The following is a 20,947-nucleotide window of genomic DNA, read 5'->3' as shown; positions in this document are numbered from 1 at the left end:
CTCCTGATAATTTATAGACATTTACAGCGCGCTTAAGACTTTGCAAGGGTATCAGGACAATCAATGGAGTCACTGCATTGGGACTATAGGACGTGCACTACTTGTTTCCTTCAATTGCGTGATATGGTTATGATACTTCTATTGTATTGCGTTGCTCTGAGTCTGTCAGTTGCATTCTGGATATCCAACTATGTGAGCCTTTGGATGTTTGGAAATGGTGAGGATAACGCGCGGAGAGCGGTAGCGTAGGGCCTATCACAGACTTCAACATGAGGTGAAAGCTCACAATGGCTGCTCAGAAAACAATAACATTTCGCTAAGGCACAAACTGACAATGCTGTTTGTCGAGTTTCTTTAATCTTCTTTGAATGTCCTGGGTAATGACCAAATTAAGAGATAAGAGTGATAAGAGAAAACATCAACATTGACCACAGGGCATTGTCACAGCTGTAGGCCAATTCCACAGAGGCTAAAAATGTGAAGATTTCACAAGTTATCAAAATGATGAAATATCAATACTGGCCACAAGACATTGGCATAACCAAAGGCTAATTTCACAGAGGTGGAATGTTGGAAGATGTCAAGATTGGTTCAATAATTCATGTGGTATAGGATATTTTAAGTACTTTTATATCATTTTATAGACAAATTGATGATCACTAATTTTCAAATGACTTGAGAAACCATGTGAGATTATGATATAGTGATCAATGTGAGAAACCATGTGATGATGTGATATGGTGATCAATGCAAATTTGTTAAGTGAGGCATGTGTAGTGTTTATGAAAATATGACTTAACATGATGTATGCAAGTGCATGGTAGATAAGATAGTAGAAATAGTCTCATTTGTCATAGAAAAACACAGCAAAAGAAAATGTAAAAGTGTTGTATTTTCCTATTTTTTTCTATAAGGAATGAGACCATTACAGGTGTCATGTATATATACATATATATATATATATATATATAATGTTCTCTGCAAATTCATTTTACTTATGCAAATACATTATATATAAACATAGGATTCACATACATATTGTGTTAAAAAAACATGTATGCATCATGTCATCATGTGCACCATGCCTGGTTCTCAGAACAGTTCACTTGAGTGCTACTTTCAATATTTTTATTCTGTCAAGAGGCTTCTCTTAAGAGCCCACCATGGATATGATTAACATTCACAAGGAAACAAATACAGAAGTAAACAAGTAGTTTTGCCAGCTATCAAGTGGCAAATTTAGTAATAGCAAATAATTTGCAAGTATCAACCTGCAACTGCTAAATGCCAACAGTGCAGAAATTGCATTTGGAGTGTAGGTGGCATTGAGTGGGTTATTATTAAAAATGCTATTGGTTTTATTGATAATGCTTAAAATGTCATGCAAATGGAAACACAGTTTTTCAGCAAAAAGTTTATTAGAATCTTACAATTCCCTTAGTTTCCTCAGGAAAGGTGGCTAAGGCAAGATGGAGAGCTGTGGTCAGTGTGCAAGGGCTATCTAAGTATAGGGATTCCATTGTAAATGGCTATCAAAATGAAGGGATCAAAGCATTTACATGAATCCTTGTCCAAGAATGTGGCAACCACAGTGGTTCATGGACTGTCTACAGATCAGGGATAGGAAGTTTAAAGTTTCATTTGAGCAAAAATGATGCCCTCAGAGCAAAGATGGATGATGACCTAGTTGTTATTAGCCATAAAAATAGCATGGGTTTGACCAGTTTGTCTGATGGGTGTTCAGGTATTGAAACATATTCTCAGCTGTCAGGAGCCATGATGTTTGGCTAAAGGCCACTTTTGGTTCCCATGTGCTGTCACCATATTAATTGCAGAGTTATTCTAATATTGGCCAACATCACTGTGTTGTGCAAATTAATTGGTGCTCAGTGAGGAGGATCTGTTCCAAATTCAAAGTTCCAATATGAGCCAGTTGAGCAGCATGTCTGTTGTGTTGACCTTGTCTTTTGTATGATCAGACATACAGCAGTGACTGTGGGGAAATGTGCCAATTTCTTAATGTATTGAGTGCAACCCAATGTCACCTTATTTTTTGGACCAACAAGTAAGAGAGTAACTGTGACTCATTTGTATGTTAATGATGACATCATCAGCTGTCTCATTGTGCAAGTCCCACCAATATGGTGATAGCAGAAGTAAATTATACAGTGTATGCATTAACCTGCATTTGATCCCTATTGTTGCTTCGACATTGGCATCGGATCACAAACATATTGATAGATTTCGAGCTCAGAATCGCCCACCGAATTGTATGTGGTTCACAGCCTCTGGATATGTTTCCCCACTCTGGAGATATACGGCGGTACCGTTCCCAGCGCAGTCTACACGCCTTTTGTGAACCCCAACAATGGCGCTTATAATAACAGGCCATCTTTTTGTTTTCCAACTTTCACATATTTCACCAAAGTTGATTGGGGTCATGTTAAAATGGCAACTTTTGACATAATTGATACAGGAAGCTCTTTGAAAAAGACCGGAGTCACGTGGTGAAAGTTACAAAGAAATTTTGAAATTTACAAAAGTTTCCTTGCCTGCAGCATAATCTCTCGAAAATACCCGAGGCTATAATGCGGTGATCGTTGCCCAGAGAGGTCTGGGACTCGCCCAGCTGTCTTTAAGGGCCTAAAAATATCCCTGGTATGTCATTTCAGATCTTCTGAAAGTATGAGGGCGTAAATTTGAGATTTGCTCGGTTATTTTGTCGTGAAATGCCACATTCCCCCATGCACATATCTATGATTAGCTGAAACCGCGTTTGCTAAAGGTTCCAGCTGCACAACCATTGCGATGTCTTCTCTGTTAAAATGTGCAGGGTGGCTGATGGGCAGCTGTAGTTTCAGACGTGTGCTCAGCCCCAAGATGGATCGCCGCCATCATCGTACCGATCTTCATCGCCCACCGGGGCTTGAAGAAGCGCAGTTTGGACAAGTCAGGAGTACTAGCAGGTGGGTGATGAGCCAGGCACATAGTCTGTTTAGTGTTTACGCTAACAAAATAACGTCTTGTGCACGTTGAGACGGGCGAAGTGATCGAGCGTGTGATACTGATCAAATGCCGTCACGTAGACGATTCCAAAAACGTAGCTAGTGCCCCCAAACGCTTTGAAATGTTGTTGCTTTTGAAGCAGGGTGAAAGAAGACGTGATATTAATGCGTTGGAAGCCCCGCCCTGCGTGAGTGCTCAACAGTCGAAGATCCACTAGTTGTGTGCGCACGACGACAAATAGCTTTGCATCAAATCTGACCGGTGAAACCTTGCGCTGACGGGAGGGGCAGAAAGCATTTCCCAATACACTGTTTCAAGTTAGCTGCGAATCGAAATACATAATCCTTGTACTTCATTGTGTTGTAAGATTATTCGGAATACTGTCCTCGCCAGTGTCGTTCTTGTTTACCCAACGTTTTGGTCTGATTCTTCTCCCCGGCCTTTCTTGCGTGTCAGCTCATCCTGAGAAGGACATGAGGGTACTTAGCGTATTTTTAGCGGATATGCACAGCTGTCATATGCACATATCACACAGCTGAAATGTTTTTGGTCACGTTGTGCTTTGTATGCTGGACCATGCCGTGCATATTGCACATTGTATCCCAGTCTGTACAGGTTGTCACCGATAAAAACCGGTAACCGGTTCAGCCAACTGAAAATGGCGTGTTTACCGCTCTTTGTCGGTGACAACCTGTACAGACTGCGATACATTCCTGAAGCTGATAGCCACAGTCACACTTCCTATGAAATGAAGTTACAGTGACCAGCAATGGCGAACTGTAAAAGCACACTGATGCAACGATAGGATCCAACAAGTATTTTGCTTGCTCTTTGTTTATGCATCAAGCAGCACCTGAACCTGTGGCCTGAGGCCGTCGGCCATGAGTCATGTGATGCACGACTGCTCCTACAATCAGCCTGGCGATGTGCTACCACTGCATGGTGTTGACTATTTGTCATTTGACGCCATCTGACCAGAGGCAGACGGCTGCCATCTGACCAGAGGTAGTCAGCTGCCATCTGACCAGAGGCAGTCAGCTGCCATCTGACCAGAGGCGGTCAGCTGCCATCTGACCAGAGGTGGTCAGCTGCCATCTGACCAGAGGCAGATGGCTGCCATCTGACCAGAGGTAGTCAGCTGCCATCTGACCAGAGGTAGTCAGCTGCCATCTGACCAGAGGCGGTCAGCTGCCATCTGACCAGAGGCGGTCAGCTGCCATCTGACCAGAGGCAGACGGCTGCCATCTGACCAGAGGCAGACGGCTGCCATCTGACCAGAGGTAGTCAGCTGCCATCTGACCAGAGGTAGTCAGCTGCCATCTGACCAGAGGCGGTCAGCTGCCATCTGACCAGAGGCGGTCAGCTGCCATCTGACCAGAGGCAGATGGCTGCCATCTGACCAGAGGCAGACGGCTGCCATCTGACCAGAGGCAGATGGCTGCCATCTGACCAGAGGTAGTCAGCTGCCATCTGACCAGAGGTAGTCAGCTGCCATCTGACCAGAGGCGGTCAGCTGCCATCTGACCAGAGGCAGACAGCTGCCATCTGACCAGAGGTAGTCAGCTGCCATCTGACCAGAGGTAGTCAGCTGCCATCTGACCAGAGGTAGTCAGCTGCCATCTGACCAGAGGCGGTCAGCTGCCATCTGACCAGAGGCAGACGGCTGCCATCTGACCAGAGGCAGACGGCTGCCATCTGACCAGAGGCAGACGGCTGCCATCTGACCAGAGGCGGTCAGCTGCCATCTGACCAGAGGCGGTCAGCTGCCATCTGACCAGAGGCAGACGGCTGCCATCTGACCAGAGGTAGTCAGCTGCCATCTGACCAGAGGTAGTCAGCTGCCATCTGACCAGAGGTAGTCAGCTGCCATCTGACCAGAGGCGGTCAGCTGCCATCTGACCAGAGGCGGTCAGCTGCCATCTGACCAGAGGCAGACGGCTGCCATCTGACCAGAGGTAGTCAGCTGCCATCTGACCAGAGGCGGTCAGCTGCCATCTGACCAGAGGCAGACGGCTGCCATCTGACCAGAGGTAGTCAGCTGCCATCTGGCCAGAGGCGGTCAGCTGCCACTTGATCAAAGATGGTCAGCCGCCATCTGACCAGAGGTGGTCAGCGTGGCACACGTGCGCCGCTTTGTACGCCACGAGAAATATCTGTCCGCTGCCCTGTCTGCCAAAATGGTCGGGGGCAAAATATCAGTTGAATTGAAATAGTATTCCCTAGGCGGATGGATAAGGGTGCGAGCAAAGACCTTTACGCTACATATACTCCTATCTGTTTATCCTCATTGTTCGTGGATAAGGATGCAATTACAGTTGCAAGAGTTATTTTCATGCTGCATAACTGTGAGGTGGTGAAAAACTCGCTGCATTTCAGGTCTGATTGTTGGCTTTCTCCTCACCCTGGGAAACTGGACGTTCTTGGCAATGCTGCTGACCTTCTTTTTATCATCGTCGAAGGCCACACGTTTTAGAAGCAAACAGAAGCAAAGGTTTGAGGACGATTTTAAGGAAGGTAAGTGTGTAAGGTACTTGTCTTGAGAATGTCAACTTTTTTATTTCAGTTTATCCTTCCAGTTGGCGGTGGGTTATGTGTATGGTGCGACATCGTTTTGCCTGATTTCAAGCTTGGCCATGTTTGACCTTAACTGACCTGAAGGTCACGATCTTAAGCCCTAAAAGTGCGCCCAAATTAGCACATTGAGTTCTACGTATCATGTAAATTTGGTGTTGTTGGCTCTCTTAATTTTTGGTATTTCAGGGCAGATCAAGCTGCCCTACAGATCAAGCTAACCCTCACCAAGACGCATTGCACTTAACCGGTACTCGTGCAAGGACACTAATCTGCTACTGACGGGAAATTCCTTGGGTTTAGCAAAACCACAGAGGGCAATCGCCAGGGCAAGACCCCCGCTGCCAGAGCGCTGAGCCGTTGCTCCTCCCCTTCCGCAGGCGGTCAGCGCAACTGGCGACAGGTGTTCTGCAATGGTGGCGCCGCCGCCCAGGCCGCCTGTCTGTACCTGATCGAGTGCGGCTGCCGCGAGACGCCCGTCGACTTCCACGCCGACTTCCACGGCTCCGTGCTCATGCTGGCCGTGCTCGGTAAGACGGAACTTGGGAGAGAGCCGGGATGGTGCGATGGGACGTGGGAATATCGGTGCGGCCCTGACTGACCCGTCACCGTCGGAAAAAAGCAACCACCAAGTGTTACGCGCCGGTTGCCCGGTGTGTGCGAAGTTGGACATCGGGTCGATGGATTAGCGCTGGGAACGACATTCTGGAGAGCATCCTGGCTGATGGCAAGCGGAAAACCGGGAGCTCTTGTCTGGATTTGCGGACCTCGGTGCGAGGTGTTCAGGTGGGAATGCTATGGGGTGGGTTTCTGAGGTCGGTAGGCATGAGCTCTCCGCTTGACCGTTTTGGAGGTTGACGCATGAGTCCGCAAGGAGCCGCCATGCGACTTACTCTTATGTGAACGTCAAAGTGGTGAATACTGGCTCTGCCACCTCAGTGTACCGTTTGCCTGAGCTTCGGAGCGGTGTGACTGGTGTGGCTGTTGCCTTCTTCGTTTTCCGCCATGTCGATTGTCGCTGAGAATCAGAAACACAGCCGATGGCAAGTGCCTACATGTTCGTCTTGACCGTAGATTTCGGCGTTAGCTGGTGAATGCTTGTAACGATGACCTTTGTATGGTAGCTCCAGCATAACCGGTCGAAACAGACAGATATCCAAGCGATGTGGAGCACAGTTTATGCTGACAGCGGCCGTTTCGAATCTGTTGACCTTTCCGGGAGCCTGCGCACAGTCAAATTCAAGATGGTCTGTCTCTTATCTGCTGAGTGCGACGGCCGGCGTGTCCGACCGTGGCGCGTGTCCGACCGTGGCGCGTGTCCGACCGTGGCGCGTGTCCGGCCGTATCGCGTATCCGGCCGTGGCACGTGTCCGGCCGTGGCGCGTGTCCGACCGTGGCACGTGTCCGGCCGTGGCGCGTGTCCGACCGTGGCACGTGTCCGGTGGTGGCGCGTGTCCGACCGTGGCGCGTGTCCGGTGGTGGCACGTGTCTGGCCGCGGCGCGCGTCCGACCGTGGCACGTGTCCGGCCGTGGCGCGCGTCCGGTGGTGGCGCGTGTCCGGCCGTGCCACGTGTCCGGTGGTGGCGCGTGTCCGGCCGTGCCACGTGTCCGGTGGTGGCACGTGTCCGGCCGCGGCGCGCGTCCGGGTGGTGTCGGCGCGCTCCATCGGCCGCCGCTGACTGGACGCCCCCTCGCGGCAGGTTCGCTGGCCGCCGCCAACGCCGACACGTGGGCTTCCGAGCTGGGCACGGTGCTGGCCGGCCGGGGCCCGGTGCTCATCACCACCCTGAAGCGGGTGCCCACAGGTACGCGCCCCGACCGCGGCCGGGGGTGCACCCGGCGACCGGGCCGGCCGCCGCCTGGCCTCGCTTGCAGCGTGCTGCTCACAGCTCTGTGCTAATGAGCGGAGGCCTACCGTGCAAAAGAAAGCGTGCGGTCCGCAGTGGAGGTCGCGTTATATACGGGCCTGCTGATGCTACTTAGTGCAGTTTTACCATGCGCCTGGCTTTCGCACGGTGTCAACTGGTGCGCCTTACGTTTCTGTTGTTGCTGTACCTCATGCCCTCTTAACCACCGGCCTGTTATTAGTGCGCTCTCTGCATTGTTACCGTGTCGCTTTCCCGACTTTCGCTTACATCAGGCGTGCATGGACAGCACGTTTAGTTTGCATCGGCTGTAGGTTCGGCGCGCTGTGACCATGCGCTGGCCATGCCTTCAGCGTAGTTTCCTCGTGAATCCATCGCGCGTTGCGCGGCACGTGGAACACCTGCCCTTAAGCCCAGCGTTCAGTTCTCGCACCTGCACCCCGCTCTGGCCTACAGTCGACGCTCCCTCTGGCAGGCACCAACGGCGGTGTGTCGCTGGCCGGCCTGCTGGCCAGCCTGCTGGGCGGCGCGCTGGTGGGCCTGGCGTGCTGGCTGACGCAGCTGGCGGTGCTGGGCAGCTGGACGCTGCACGGCCGGCCGCCGCAGTGGCCGCTGCTCACCGTCGGCCTGCTCTCCGGCCTGTTCGGCAGCCTGCTGGACTCGCTGCTCGGCGCCACGCTGCAGTACTCAGGTCAGCGCGCCGCGGCTGCTGCTGCTGCTGCTGCTGCTGCTGCGGCTGCTGCTGGTGCGGTGGAGTCAGCGCTGACGTCACATGCGCCGGCGGCCGCGGCAGAGGTCAATGGTTAATTAACGCTTGGCTCGGACCAAAGCTCAGATGTCGTTGTAGTGCGCGGGTCGAGGCCAGTCTGTGGTACTGGGGTCGGCAGGTGTGGTGGCGTAGTGTTCAGGCTTGGTCCGCAGGTGTGACGTGGGACGGGTCAGGCCAGGTCAGGTCAGCGGTCGAGGTGTAGTGCAGTACTCAGTGCCGAGTGACGCGGCTGAGTAGCGGTGCGTTAGGCCAGGCGCCTGGCCGCAGTTAAGACCCGCGTCCCATCACTGCCCACCCTGCTCAGGTGTGACGGAGGAGGGCGTGGTGGTGGAGCGGCCGGGGCCGGGTGTGCGTCACATCTGCGGCCGACCTGTCATCGACAACCACTCCGTCAACCTGCTGATGACCATCGCCACCGGCTGCGTGGCCCCCGTCATCGGCTACTGGATCTGGCCGGCCGGTCGCTGACCCCATCACCAGGGGACGCCATTTGGCACTGGCGCTAGGTCGTAAGCGCCTGTCGACCGGAGGATGATACTATGCTACAGGCTGGGGCATCGGCTAAGGATTTTTTGTAGAGCACGATGTAGCTTGCTTTCTAGCAACTGGTATTCTGGTGGGTCCGACGGACTCGGCAGTTAAGTTTGCGTGTTGGCGAATTGTGGGTCGTCACAGCTGTAGTTAGGGCCGCCGTTGTCATAGTAACGTCTTCCATTGTGCCGCTTCCAGTCTGCCGGCAGCATTGTACGTACTGTGGAGGATCGCTGACGCTGGGCTACAGCGTTGCAGTCACTTGTCTTTTGTTGGGAGGGGCATCTACTCGTGCCGAACCCATGTGGCTCAAAATATATTGTCTAGCAGCTGGAATGATATTATGTGCTCCAAACTTGACTAGGCGAATCATCCTCCTGCATGCGTAATTATTTGCGTTCAAGACCTTGCGCGCCAATGTACTGTGCCGTTCTTTACGAGAACGTGTCAATTTACGTATGTTGTTAAGTGCATTTGCGAGGAACATTATACATTAAGATAAGACAATACTGGTAGCCTTATTCCATTTAGAGTAACCAGGAGAAAGGAGAGATAAATGTATTGATATTTTGGCTACATGGCTTTATCAAACCAATATGACCAGGAAATTCCAAATCTGAAATTGCTGACCCCACTCGATTTTTTCTTTGTTAATACAGCGAACCACAGTTTTCACAAGTCACCAACATTCAGAGGATTAAACAAGGATCAATTTCCAGACACGAATATGCTATAGTGGATATCCAACTAAGCATTAAAATGCATTAAGATGCATGTGTCTTTCCTTGAATGCGTTATTTCTTGAATTTGCGTATATGTACACGTATTTTTACGTTTCTGATATTTTGTGGGGTATATACTGTATCATACACAGTATATGCTGACAATGCATATGCAGTATAAGCTGGCAGTGGCCACTGTTTAATCCCCTGCGTGTTGGTGACTTGTAGAAACTGTGACTCGCTGTTTAAACAAACCTGAAAAATCGAGTGGGGCTGACAAGCAATTTAAACCTTTGAATTCACCACTCACATTTGGTTCGATAAAGGCAGGTGGCTGAAACGTCATTGCGTTTATCTCTCCTTTCGGGCTATTCTAGGAGGAATAAGGCTAACACTAGCGTCTTATCTATAGGGTGCCAATTTATTGCACTGGTTTATGTGCAAACTCAGGTCGTGACTGCTGTTGCTTCGGGTGCACCGGGTGTATCGTGGCACGGATGCTGCATGTGTTTGTGTTCCTTGCACCGGCATGTCCACGCTCGCACTTGTGTTTCACTGCACCGGGACGCGCGACCCCCGGAGTGTCGGGGGCACGTCACGCTCCCCTCGGGCCGTGACGCCGGGTCCAGGTGTTAATCCTCCCAGGTGGTGTGGTTGGCCGTTTGTGTCTGCCGTCCGCTGCAAGCGGTACGTTTACTTTTTATTAGCAGCGTGTGTGGTGATCAATCCGTTGACGGTTTTCCATAGTGCAGCTCGCCAGCGGCAAGCAATACACGTTTCGCTTCTGACTGTGGTGCACGATGATGGGTCGCAGTTGCGTACGTCTAACAAAGGACGTTATCGAGCTGCCTGTGCTGACACTTTTGTAATGAAGATCAATCCGTTTGAAATCCGTTTGAAATCAATCCGTTGACGGTTTTCCAAAGCGCAGCTCGCCAGCGGCAAGCAATACACGTTTCGCTTCTGACTTTGGTGCAGGATGATGGGTCGCAGTTGCGTACGTCTGACAAACGACGTTATCGAGCTGCCTGTGCTGAAACTTTAAATGAAGAACAGCTAGTTTTCAGTTCGCACACAATCGTCCACTGACGCACGCACACACGCATGCACGAGGAGCATATCGAAACCCATCCGCACCGGCCCTGCTTTCCAGGCGGCCTGTCAGATTTCTGGCTGTTTGAAAACCTGAAGGAGAGCCTCCGTGCATGTCAAGCCATCACAGCTGCAGGAAAGGCTGGGAACGGTGTGTGGAGGGGAAGGGAGGCAAAGGCTGAGAAATCAGTGCAGTTCCCCTTCTCCTGCATTAACACATGCGTTTTGTTATGGAAGAGAATAGCTGCTTTTTAACTTAACTTTGTAGATGCTGAGTGAGCTTGTGTCTTATGAGCCGCTGTTAAGTTTTAAATTCATCATTTTGGCGGTCCATCACAAGGTCAAATAGGAGTTAGAATTTGTTTTGTATTTCCTCATATACAGATGGACACGCAGATTTTAAGGACGTTTGTCTTTGAATAAATTATTTGCTAAACAGACACGTGGTAATTGAAACGGCTATGTCACGTCTTCCTCACTAAGTAGGAATGCCATCTTGGACCTAAGACGTCACATTTGCTGTCAGTTGTGTCCAAGAATGTGTGGTGTGCTGCAAACCGTTTAAACCCGCCACTGCATTGCGTAATGGCACGGTAATGCCATAACACCAAGAAACTACAACACTGATGTCTTGATGAAATTCTACTGACCACAAACACCCCACTTCAAAATTATTCAAGGGAAATGTTTGAAGGTTGGTCCCTGCCAGTCCGGCAAGCAGTTCACGGAACACTTGCTGAAAGTCATTCTTCTACATGGTACAGGATCATAGAAAGCTTATAAACTTAAACAAAACGAGTAAATGCACATGTCGACTCGTATTGCAATGCTTCTGTATGATCCACCAAATGTGTCAATGCCTAGACAAGATTAGAGGGTTCTAATTTTTGGATTTCGACCTCGGAATTACTTATACACGAAATGTTTCCAGGTGCGCAATGCACAGAGAAGATACGCAACCGTGTATGGTCGTATCTATTTGCGTTCTACAGCTACCGCAAAAACACGACGGTGTAAGTGGTGATGACACGCGATGGACATTGACGAGGGCGTATGGAAAAGCAGCTGTACCTGGAGAATGAAATATTTTGGGTCGAAGTACGCACATTGTAATTCAATTTTAGTTCCACCTTTCTCTTAAAAAACAATGCCTTATGTTCATAGGTTGCATGCACGTGACGCTCCAATCACCCATCACCTCATCATCCGACTTTAAACTCCAGGCACGGGGTGCCGGCGGGGTAGTGGTTAACGCGTCTGCGTTGGCTACTGCGCGTCTGGGAAACCAGAGGTACGGGGTTCGATTCCCCGCGGTGCCCGCCCTTGCTGCCAGGGTGAGGGCAGGCGGCGCCATATAGCCTCAGCAGCTGAGTGCGTCGTAAAGTCCCAATCACACACAAACTCCAGGCGTGCGGAAGACAATAACATCGAATGTACTCGAGCAGTATGGGGGAAGATCCCCGAATTGTCTTGGAACACTAGTAGCATCGCACTAGCATTCTTTAACAATGCAATCCTACCGATGAGAGACAACTTTTTATGACAGCAATCGAGAACAAGGTCCCCTCAGTAAATATCTGTGCCGAGGGTACATATTCTTTTACAAGAGATTGTCAAGATATGGGGAGTATCCCTGCCTCTCCGACGATAGAGGGGAACACGACCTCCCCGTCGCTCCGGTGGCGCCGTCCCTGCCCGGACGCGCTAAATGGATTCATCATTGGCTACCGGTACACTATCGTACACACGTTCAAGGTTGACACCCCTGGCGTGAGGGTAGGATGGAGCGATAGACCGTACGGGCCCGTACGGTCTATGTTCAGTATTTGTGAATGTCTTCTGTCGAATGCTCTGTTCTGAAATTATCATGTTTGCATCTTTGAGCCTCCCCTGTTCTTGTTTTGTACTGGTGTCAAGAATCACGACTGTTTTGCCCCAGTTGTTTGTTGTTTTTTGTTTTGTAACACCGCCGAACCCAGAATAACGGCGGTTTTCATTTCACTAAGCTAGAACATTTGGAGGAGCCCAGCGGCTCCAAATACTGAATGTGCAAAATCCAATGAAAAACAGTGACGAGAAATAAATGTTGCGAAATAGCAGCGTGGTATGTTGTTGCTTCAAATTTAGACAGTTGCAGATACCGCAGCTTACGTGGTTACTCCGCAAAAGCGAGGTAACATGTGGACGATTTTGATTTTGCTTAACTTCGTTTTTTTACATAAAATTTCGCAAACAACTTACGAGCTAGTAGGCCAATGTGATAAAACAATACACGCACACAGCTTACTCCATGAATTATTATTTCCGTGAATGAACGTGTTTGGGTAACTTATGCCTATATTCGACACTTCGATATGTTGCATAGTGAAAACGTGCTAGATCAGACGCAAAATTTATCCATTTCTTTGCCTGAGATCTGCAAAAACGTGTCGATGTCCAATGGGGTCCAGCATCTGGCTGATGATGGGCATTATTTTTTTCACAAATGACCCATTGTTGGCAGCATAAATGCAGAAAGATGACGCTTACCTGACAGGACTGCGAAAGATTGATACATAATTGTTATGTATAAATGTGTCTGTGTTGATGGATGGCGTTGAGAAAACCAATGCCACTTTATAAAGAAACAGGGGCACCTTTCCTAGCCGTTTTTGTAATGATTAATTCAGGAAATACAGATATCATGCAAGATGAAAGTTATTGACATGCTTATTATGTCTAGTTATATATATATATATATATATATATATATATGTATATATATATGTATATATATATGTGTGTGTGTGTGTGTGTGTGTGTGTGTGTGTGTGTGTGTGTGTGTGTGTGTGTGTGTGTGCGTGTGTGCGTGTGTGCGTGTGTGTGTGTGTGTGTGTGTGTGTGTGTGTGTGTGTGTGTGTGCGTGTGTGTGTGTGTGTGTGTGGTGTGTGTGTGTGTGTGTGTGTGTGTGTGTGTGTGTGTGTGTGTGTGTGTGTGTGTGTGTGTATGTGTGTGTGTGTGTGTACATAGATGTATGCATTTTATGCTTATGTCTGCGCGAGTGCACAAATGTAAGAAAAGTAAACTGGAGGCGGATGAAAAATTTACCCTGCGTATGAGGGAGTCAGTTAAAGCGTAGATTTGTGGGGCACAGATACACCCGGCTGCTCATTTGAAGTCGAGCACAGACCTGGGCTCTGGCGCTGTATGCTTTGCTGGTCAGAATTGGGACATCCTGCAACAAAAACAAGGCGCACAGTCCCGTAGCAAGCACACTGGACATTACTGGGCGCAATGCAACACTTGCTTGGGGTCGTTATTCATGTCCTAAAAACTAGGGATGTCATCATCTCTGAAGAGATGCGAGAGATGTGGGAACCTGAAAGCGATTGCGCCGAGTGAATCGCCACGCTGCCGTCACATCCCTGCGACCAAGAGCCGCGTGTTGTCTGTGACGCGCTGCCTGTGTCAAGAACCAGACGCCGTCGGGGTGTTTACGTTAATGCTGGGATGGTGCTCGTTTGACCCGTGCCAGCCTCCCGGCCAGAGAGTTCCTCCGCGAGCCACACGTTCTTCCCAAGCGCCACGCGTCCTCGTATCTGCCTGTAGAGAAGCAGCCAGCTCCCCAGCCACCATGAAGCGGACTATTAGCACCAGCAGGTCGGCCGCACCTCAGTTCCCGTACAAGTAAGACTGTTTGTTTATTTGGCATGCGGTCAGCTCCACAAAATATGTCTATTTTGTGTACTGGAGCATGGGCGCAGGTCAGTGCGCACAGGTGCAGTTCCTTCGCACTGGTGAAGGAGGCGAACGTCCCTGTCCCAGGTCATGTTTAACATCTGGGGTGACCACGCCGGCAGCCGAGGTTCAGTGATGCTCGCCACTGCCTCAGCAATCAACCACGAAGCCTGACATCAAAACCCCATATTTATTCTCGTGCATGCTGTGTCTCTCCCCCTTTTCCCTCGCACTACCAAAGACCTGCTGTTGCGACAGTCCTACATTAACAAATAATGAGTGGCCTGAGGCTGAGCACAACAGGCGTTCTATATTTGTAGTGATGTGGTCTGGTGAATTGGAACAGCGTTCTTCATCTGTAGTGCTGTGGTCTGGTGAATTGGGACGGTGTTTCATGTCTTAAGTGCTGTGGTTGGGTGAACTGGTAGCAATATTTTGGCCGGGCATGCGTGGCAAGACTGCGGTGCAGCTGATACAACCTGGGCCGTATCGGCAGTAACCGGACCGCGTACTGTGTAGTGAAGTTCGTCTTTGTCGAGTCTCGACTCCATATGGTTAGGCATAAGCATAGCGCGTACCCAGTCGGCCGGTGTGACATGTCAGCAATATCACGGTAACATACGTCACGTCACTGAGTTGCGGACGTCACTGACTGTGACGCCGGAACAAATTGATGTCTGTGCTCGCTTGCTCGCGAAATGTTGTTTCACATTTGTTTGGCTGATTGGTGAATAAATCAGTAAGACAAGACTTGGCCAAGTTTGTCGAACATACCTTGGAATGTAATTCGAAGCTTAGATTAACACTCGGTTTGAGCGGAGCACACGTAGATATCTCGTCACAGTGGCTCGTTGCCCATGATGCTCACATTTTCTTTAAAAAATGTCATATGGCTCGCAATGATATGGTGTCACTTACTAACTCATCATAAGGATGAATGCTACATGACGTTTCGAAAAATAATTCTTCAAAGGAAAACCGCAGGATCACGCGTCAACCTGTAATGTTGCCTTGGTAAAAATGCATTTGTTGCAACCAGCTAGCCCGTAGCAGATCTAATGAGCAACTGCGATGTTAAAGCTAACCGTTAGAGGGAGAGCGCCCCTCTTCAGAAGCTCGTTATTTCGCAAACAAGCCCGGAATGAGAGGTCTCCTGAAGATAAAGTGACTGAAATTTGCCGTTTCTCATTCCAGTTAGGGTAAGAATATGGCTTGGGGGCACAACATGACCCGTTGTGGGGCCAGTTCCCTCATTGCTCTGGACGACCTCGGTGATTTCTTGGATCCGTCGCTGCGTAAAAGTTCCGCTACTGTTGCCCCTTCCAGCGCGGTGTGCTTTGCTGGTGTTAGGCACCGGCTGCCACGGCGGGGCGAGACGGGAGACCGCAACGCCCGGCGTGTACGGTAGCGCTTTATTTAGCGCCGTGGAGCCATGCCTCTAAGCCTGGCAGATTTATTTCAAGTTTTGCTCGCACTCATTGCAAGTTACAGGGCAACTATTCCCAGCAGTTGCATCTTGCACTTTCTCAACAAGTATTGTTCGCCCACTCCCAAAGCATACATGTTCTCCGCCAACAATTCAATCACGGTAAGACTGCTGCAAGCGCCAAGTTCATCATTACAGTCGTGTTTTGATTGTGCTCAATACGTTCATTTCCCCTAAAATTAAGCTTCAGGTGCAGACAAGGACGGGCGCGTTGTTTGCATGAGCGGAAGTCGACAGCATTCGGCTTAAGCACGCGCTCGGGTACCTAACGGTATGACCACCTCCGAAGGTTTTTACCGATAATTTCTGAACGGTGTGGCATGACTGCGTCAAACGCTGCATGACTGTAGACAATTGAATAGCGGATCGTTTAGTATAACAAACCAGATGCACCTTGTAAGGCAACTGACCGATGACAAGTCAGAGTCAGGCCGTGGCTGTAAGAGAAGCCAGTTACTAGGGAATCGTTCAATCTGATCAGACAATGGAGTGCTAGACGAGGCGATACACCTCAGTAGGTAGACAGTTTCGTAGGCAATACAGGAAATATATTTGGGATTACAGGGATGGCCATTGACCTGTGATTAGGTATGAAGGTAGACAGTTTCTACCTCAGTAGGTAGACAGTTTCGTAGGCAATACAGGAAATATATTTGGGATTACAGGGATGGCCATTGACCTGTGATTAGGTATGAAGGCCAGGGTCAAGGCCAAGGTCAAAACCAACCTTTTTACTTGAAAGGCTGCTTTAAGGGATGCTTCCACACTTCTATCGGGCTATTAACTAAGATGGCCATTTTGAATATCATTGGACACAATTAACAGCCCTGCCCTTCTTAAGTTCAAGCCCCCTATAGTTATTGAACCATACGTCCGCGAAGACTGGGAAACTTTTTGGGGAAGAGCATTACATTGCCACCTTGGCTTGCAGGATGTCACAACAGCGTCATTCAATTTTTGCCACTCCATAAGCAATACGGCGATCAAGGTAAATAAAGATAAAATGGTCGAGTCATTCATATCCGGGGTTCGTGAATACAATTGCGCAAGATACGATAGCGTAATCAATATTGTGCGAGATACGATAACGTATTAAACAATGACGTAGCGAGGAGAATATTTCCTAAGCAGAGAAATAGTATTGCCTATAGAAGTCTTATAAAAATTAAAAGTATACGAACAGCTATAAGTGAGCTGGTTTCGCCATATCTGATGCTTACCTCAATATCTCCAAATGTGAAAGGCTTTCTCTAAGGAGTGGTTGGCAACTCACGCTCATTTCGAACGAATTGATAGCAAGGACCGCAACATACATTTTGCCATGAACCTCTTAAAGGTTAGAGCAGGTCACTGACTTAAAATGACCCAGATCAACTTTGTGCTTTAGGAGCCTACCGCCTTGGCGTATTTATTACCCCTTATTGAATTTGACAAAATCAAGGCAACTTCGTAGGTCTCTGGTCATTATAACCAAGGCCATAGAACAGATTATAACCTTATTACGGTTAAACAAGGCTACGGACCCGAAATGAGCATCAGTGACCTTTTGCTTCAAACAGACATCTAGGTCCAAGGCGGCTGTATGAGGAGGTCTGGGGACACTTTGGACAGAAATCTTGAAGGAAAATTTGTCCGACCCTATTTGACTCAGAGGTCATGACCTATGGACCTAAAACTTGGCCTGAAATTTTGACACAGTTGCGTTCCCGCAAAGCCACCCTGTCAATCCAGTGTATCGAGCTCTCATAATCTTTGATATATCAGTGGGAGTCAAATTGAACCGCCCCCGCCGGGACGATTAGTGTTCACCCGGCCATCCAGCGATGTGGTAAGCATTCTCAAGACTTCCGAATGAATGACAACCACGCCTGGGTGTGCCGTGAAGCTGTCCAAGGCCCCACACCCCTGAAACACATTGGCTATGCTTCCCCCCCTCCCCTTCACCCCTCCTTGCCCCATGCCCGGACGGCCCCTTTTCTTCGCGGTTCCACCGCGCGGCGGCTGCCCGGCTCGTGACAGATGGCGGAGTCACGTGACGTTCGGCGGGCGTGTTTATCAGCCAGCTGAGCCGACCTTGGCGTCTGGCCGGGCGGCCGGCCGGGGGAGGGGGAGGATGGGGAGGGGCCATGTGACAGGACGCCGGCCCCGGCCAGCCACCGGCCGGCCCTGTTCGCCGCCGTCTGCCGTAGCCGCGCGTGCGAGGACCGCAGTCGGCTGCCAGCGTACCCCCACACGACCGATATAGGCGGGCAGGCGTCACGCGCGGCCGGCAGCGCCATGAAGAGGACCATCTACACACCCAAGGCAGCGCCAGCCATTGGCCCGTACAGGTAGGCCGGCACCGCAGGCCGCCCTGCGCAGTTGGCGGATTTAGGCTCGCTTCTCAGTCGCCACAGATTACCGCTCTTGGCCGAAGCGTTCACTGATCAGTTGGCACCGCGTCGACCGAGTGGCAGATATACAGCCACGAAAGGTACCACTGAGGCGGTTAATATCTGAATTTCTCGGTTGTGGGGGGGGGGGAGACGTCATATTCATGGTCAATTTCTACACGTCAGTATGGTTATGAACTACGTCACATTAGTGGATAAGAGAAAAAGTCGGTTTTGACATGCTCAAACCATGAATATTCTTCTATCCCGACCCCGATTATTCTCCCCAGGGTTTCGCCGAGGGGCAGGTGAGCCGAAACGTCAGGCTCATCCTACCTTCAGAATTTTGAAATTGTTCTGACCTTTGGCCTCTTGCTTTCAAGGGTGCAGAGATCATTTTCTATCGGAGGAGCCACTTTTATGGCCCTTTCCAAGGCCTCAAGCATCTTTTGGTCTATGCCGAAAATGAGGTGCCTTAGGTCTGCTAGCGTCGTAGATATAGCTTTCGGCAGAGCTGCCCAATGTATCAAGGCTGGTTGCATTTCACTGCCTTCTGCGCACAAACCCCGTCCGGCCAAGACTCTGTATTACGCTCGACAGCTAAGCTGTGAGCTTAAAAACAGCAACATAAATTACAGATTTCAACATAGGTTTCCTTCATCATGTCTGTCAAGAATATTTTCAAAACAACTGATGTCACTGTGTACGGCGGTGAATAGGAAGTATGCCACTAAAATCATATTTTAGTTTCTGTGTCTAAATTATGAGTGTTGTGTTGAAACATACCGGGATTCGAGCATCTCACATTGCTGCCCTCTTACGGTGGGGGGTCGGAAACCACCGGCATTCCGCCGACTCATCGACAAACGCTGACCTTGGGGCGGCCAATGAGAATACAGCAAAAGTGGGCGTGTCTGAGTGACATCTGAGATATGCGCCCCTGCACGGCGTCATAAACAAATCCCCCTTCGTTAATATCCTTTGAAGAGGACGCAAAATCCGAATGGCACGGAGCACAATTTTGATGTCTTGTGCATCAGGCACCTTGATGTCTTGTGTCTCATCGGGGTCTATTTGAGCCGCACTGTGCGTGCGATACGGGTCTAACGTGGGTGAAGCAAGCAATGTTCCCGTGGCGGTAAACGTTAGTCTGCTATAATGTGCCCATCGGTGGTTGATGAACAGGGCGAATACATGGAGGTGGATATTTGGGCGATGGTCCCTTGCGAGACGACCCGGAAAATCTAAGCTTTCCATGCCTCCGACCACCGCAACTCCTGGTCCTATCATACTTGCTGGTCTTTTCCGGAACCCGTACCGTTCAAGACCCCATGATGACGAAAGAAATCGATCTTAGTAGTTGGCAGAACAGAAATGCTTGGTCCTACGGGGGCGCATTCTTCTCGGTCCTACTTACTAGAAAACGTATTTGCGATGCGCGGAGTACTTGTTGCACATAAATGTCGACATTTTTCGTGTTACTCCCCACCATAAGTCATATGCTTCAACGCACGTCCTCAAGATAAAGAAGAAAAACATCACGATGCTTTGTACCTGTTGCTCCAAAGAATGTCCTTGTGGTTGCCCCTGTCTGGAACCTTGAAGGCACGCCTGCTTCGCGAGTATCCGGTGCGCCGGCCTGATTCATCATGTTCACCAAATATTTAACAATATTTGTTGCCCTGGTGGAATCCACCTCATTTCCGCCCTCCAGTCGCTGGAACATCCAATTTTAAATGTCCAGAAGGCTATTCCTATCGCAGCACAGATTCAAAGTCAAGATAACAGGACTGGTTACCAGGGTCCTGGGATTCGGGCTTACAGCTCTGGACTCTGCGCTGATGAATAGAAAAGCTCGTACCCTGATTCAGACCAAAGAACATCGGGCTAGGACTTAGGGTTCTAGGACTCAAACTTGAGCCGTAAGATTCAGACTGACTCACGTTCAGAATAGCCAGGCCCGTAGCAACTGGCTGCATGTGTTGCTACTGGCTGCATGCGGGTGTAGTGCACGCACCCAGTGGCTACACCGGGTGCGTACCAGTGGCGTGCATTGGGCCGGTGCCCCGGGTCTAGCGTGTCTAACGGGGGATCCCGGGATCTGGAGCGCATCCCCAGCCGCATTCAGTGCTCCCTTAAACAAACGGCGGGGGATTTCACGACTGGATGCAATTCTTCCCCGCGGTTAGATCTGCGACAATTGTAACGGAAAAGCGTTGGAGTTAGCACTTGACTCATACCAGGTTTGTTACCGATCTCAAACCACGTATCAGTTGTCGGGGTTGCGTTTTGAGGCCTAATTCTTCGTGTGGACAGAGGCTTCTTTTCAACTCTAAGTGTCTCCACATTTCCCTGACAACCAAGCGATATTAGAGCGGATAGATTTAAGGAGACAACTATCGGATGTTCCATGTTATGCACGTGCATTGGGATTACGATCGACGTATTTTAAGGGCGAAGTTTCTTTATGAACTCTGAGACACTTTTCGGGCCACTTTTACTTCTTTTTGTCTAGATTTTCGACAGTTCTGAATACGGGTGCTCGACAACAGGAAAATGAACGGACTGGACAAACCCATAGGCACCTACATGGAACGGGCAGCGGCTTGGGCTTGTATGAATTTTTTGGAAAATTATATAAGTGGGCACGAGTATGGATAAGACTTTTACGAAATATTAGGCGGATGTCTCAAATAAATATAACGCGATCTGACTGCTTGCGCTTCTTTTCCTCATTATTAGGTTCATGCATCTCACTTTTGCAATTATTAATGCAAAACAGGAAGTTTGTGCCTGGGCTCGACGAAATATCTATT

The 20,947-nt window shown here is 49.6% G+C and overlaps 1 protein-coding gene across 1 annotated transcript; it reads left to right on the top strand.

Annotated features, from left to right (window-relative positions):
• Positions 1 to 84: 84 nt before the first annotated feature.
• LOC119090691 (transmembrane protein 19) lies at positions 85 to 9,337 on the top strand. Its single transcript, XM_037213543.1, has 7 exons — positions 85 to 217; positions 2,856 to 2,966; positions 5,383 to 5,520; positions 5,958 to 6,107; positions 7,278 to 7,382; positions 7,918 to 8,133; positions 8,516 to 9,337. The coding sequence occupies exons 1-7, from the start codon at positions 124 to 126 to the stop codon at positions 8,677 to 8,679; spliced, it is 978 nt and encodes a 325-aa protein (XP_037069438.1). The 5' UTR covers positions 85 to 123; the 3' UTR covers positions 8,680 to 9,337.
• Positions 9,338 to 20,947: the final 11,610 nt, after the last annotated feature.

This window comes from Pollicipes pollicipes, unplaced genomic scaffold (genome assembly GCF_011947565.3).
Source record: "Pollicipes pollicipes isolate AB1234 unplaced genomic scaffold, Ppol_2.1 Scaffold_3087;HRSCAF=3621_pilon_pilon_pilon, whole genome shotgun sequence".
Lineage (NCBI taxonomy): Eukaryota > Metazoa > Arthropoda > Thecostraca > Pollicipedomorpha > Pollicipedidae > Pollicipes > Pollicipes pollicipes.
The sequence above is the reverse complement of the archived record's forward strand: the minus strand, read 5'-3'. Positions and strand labels throughout refer to the sequence as shown.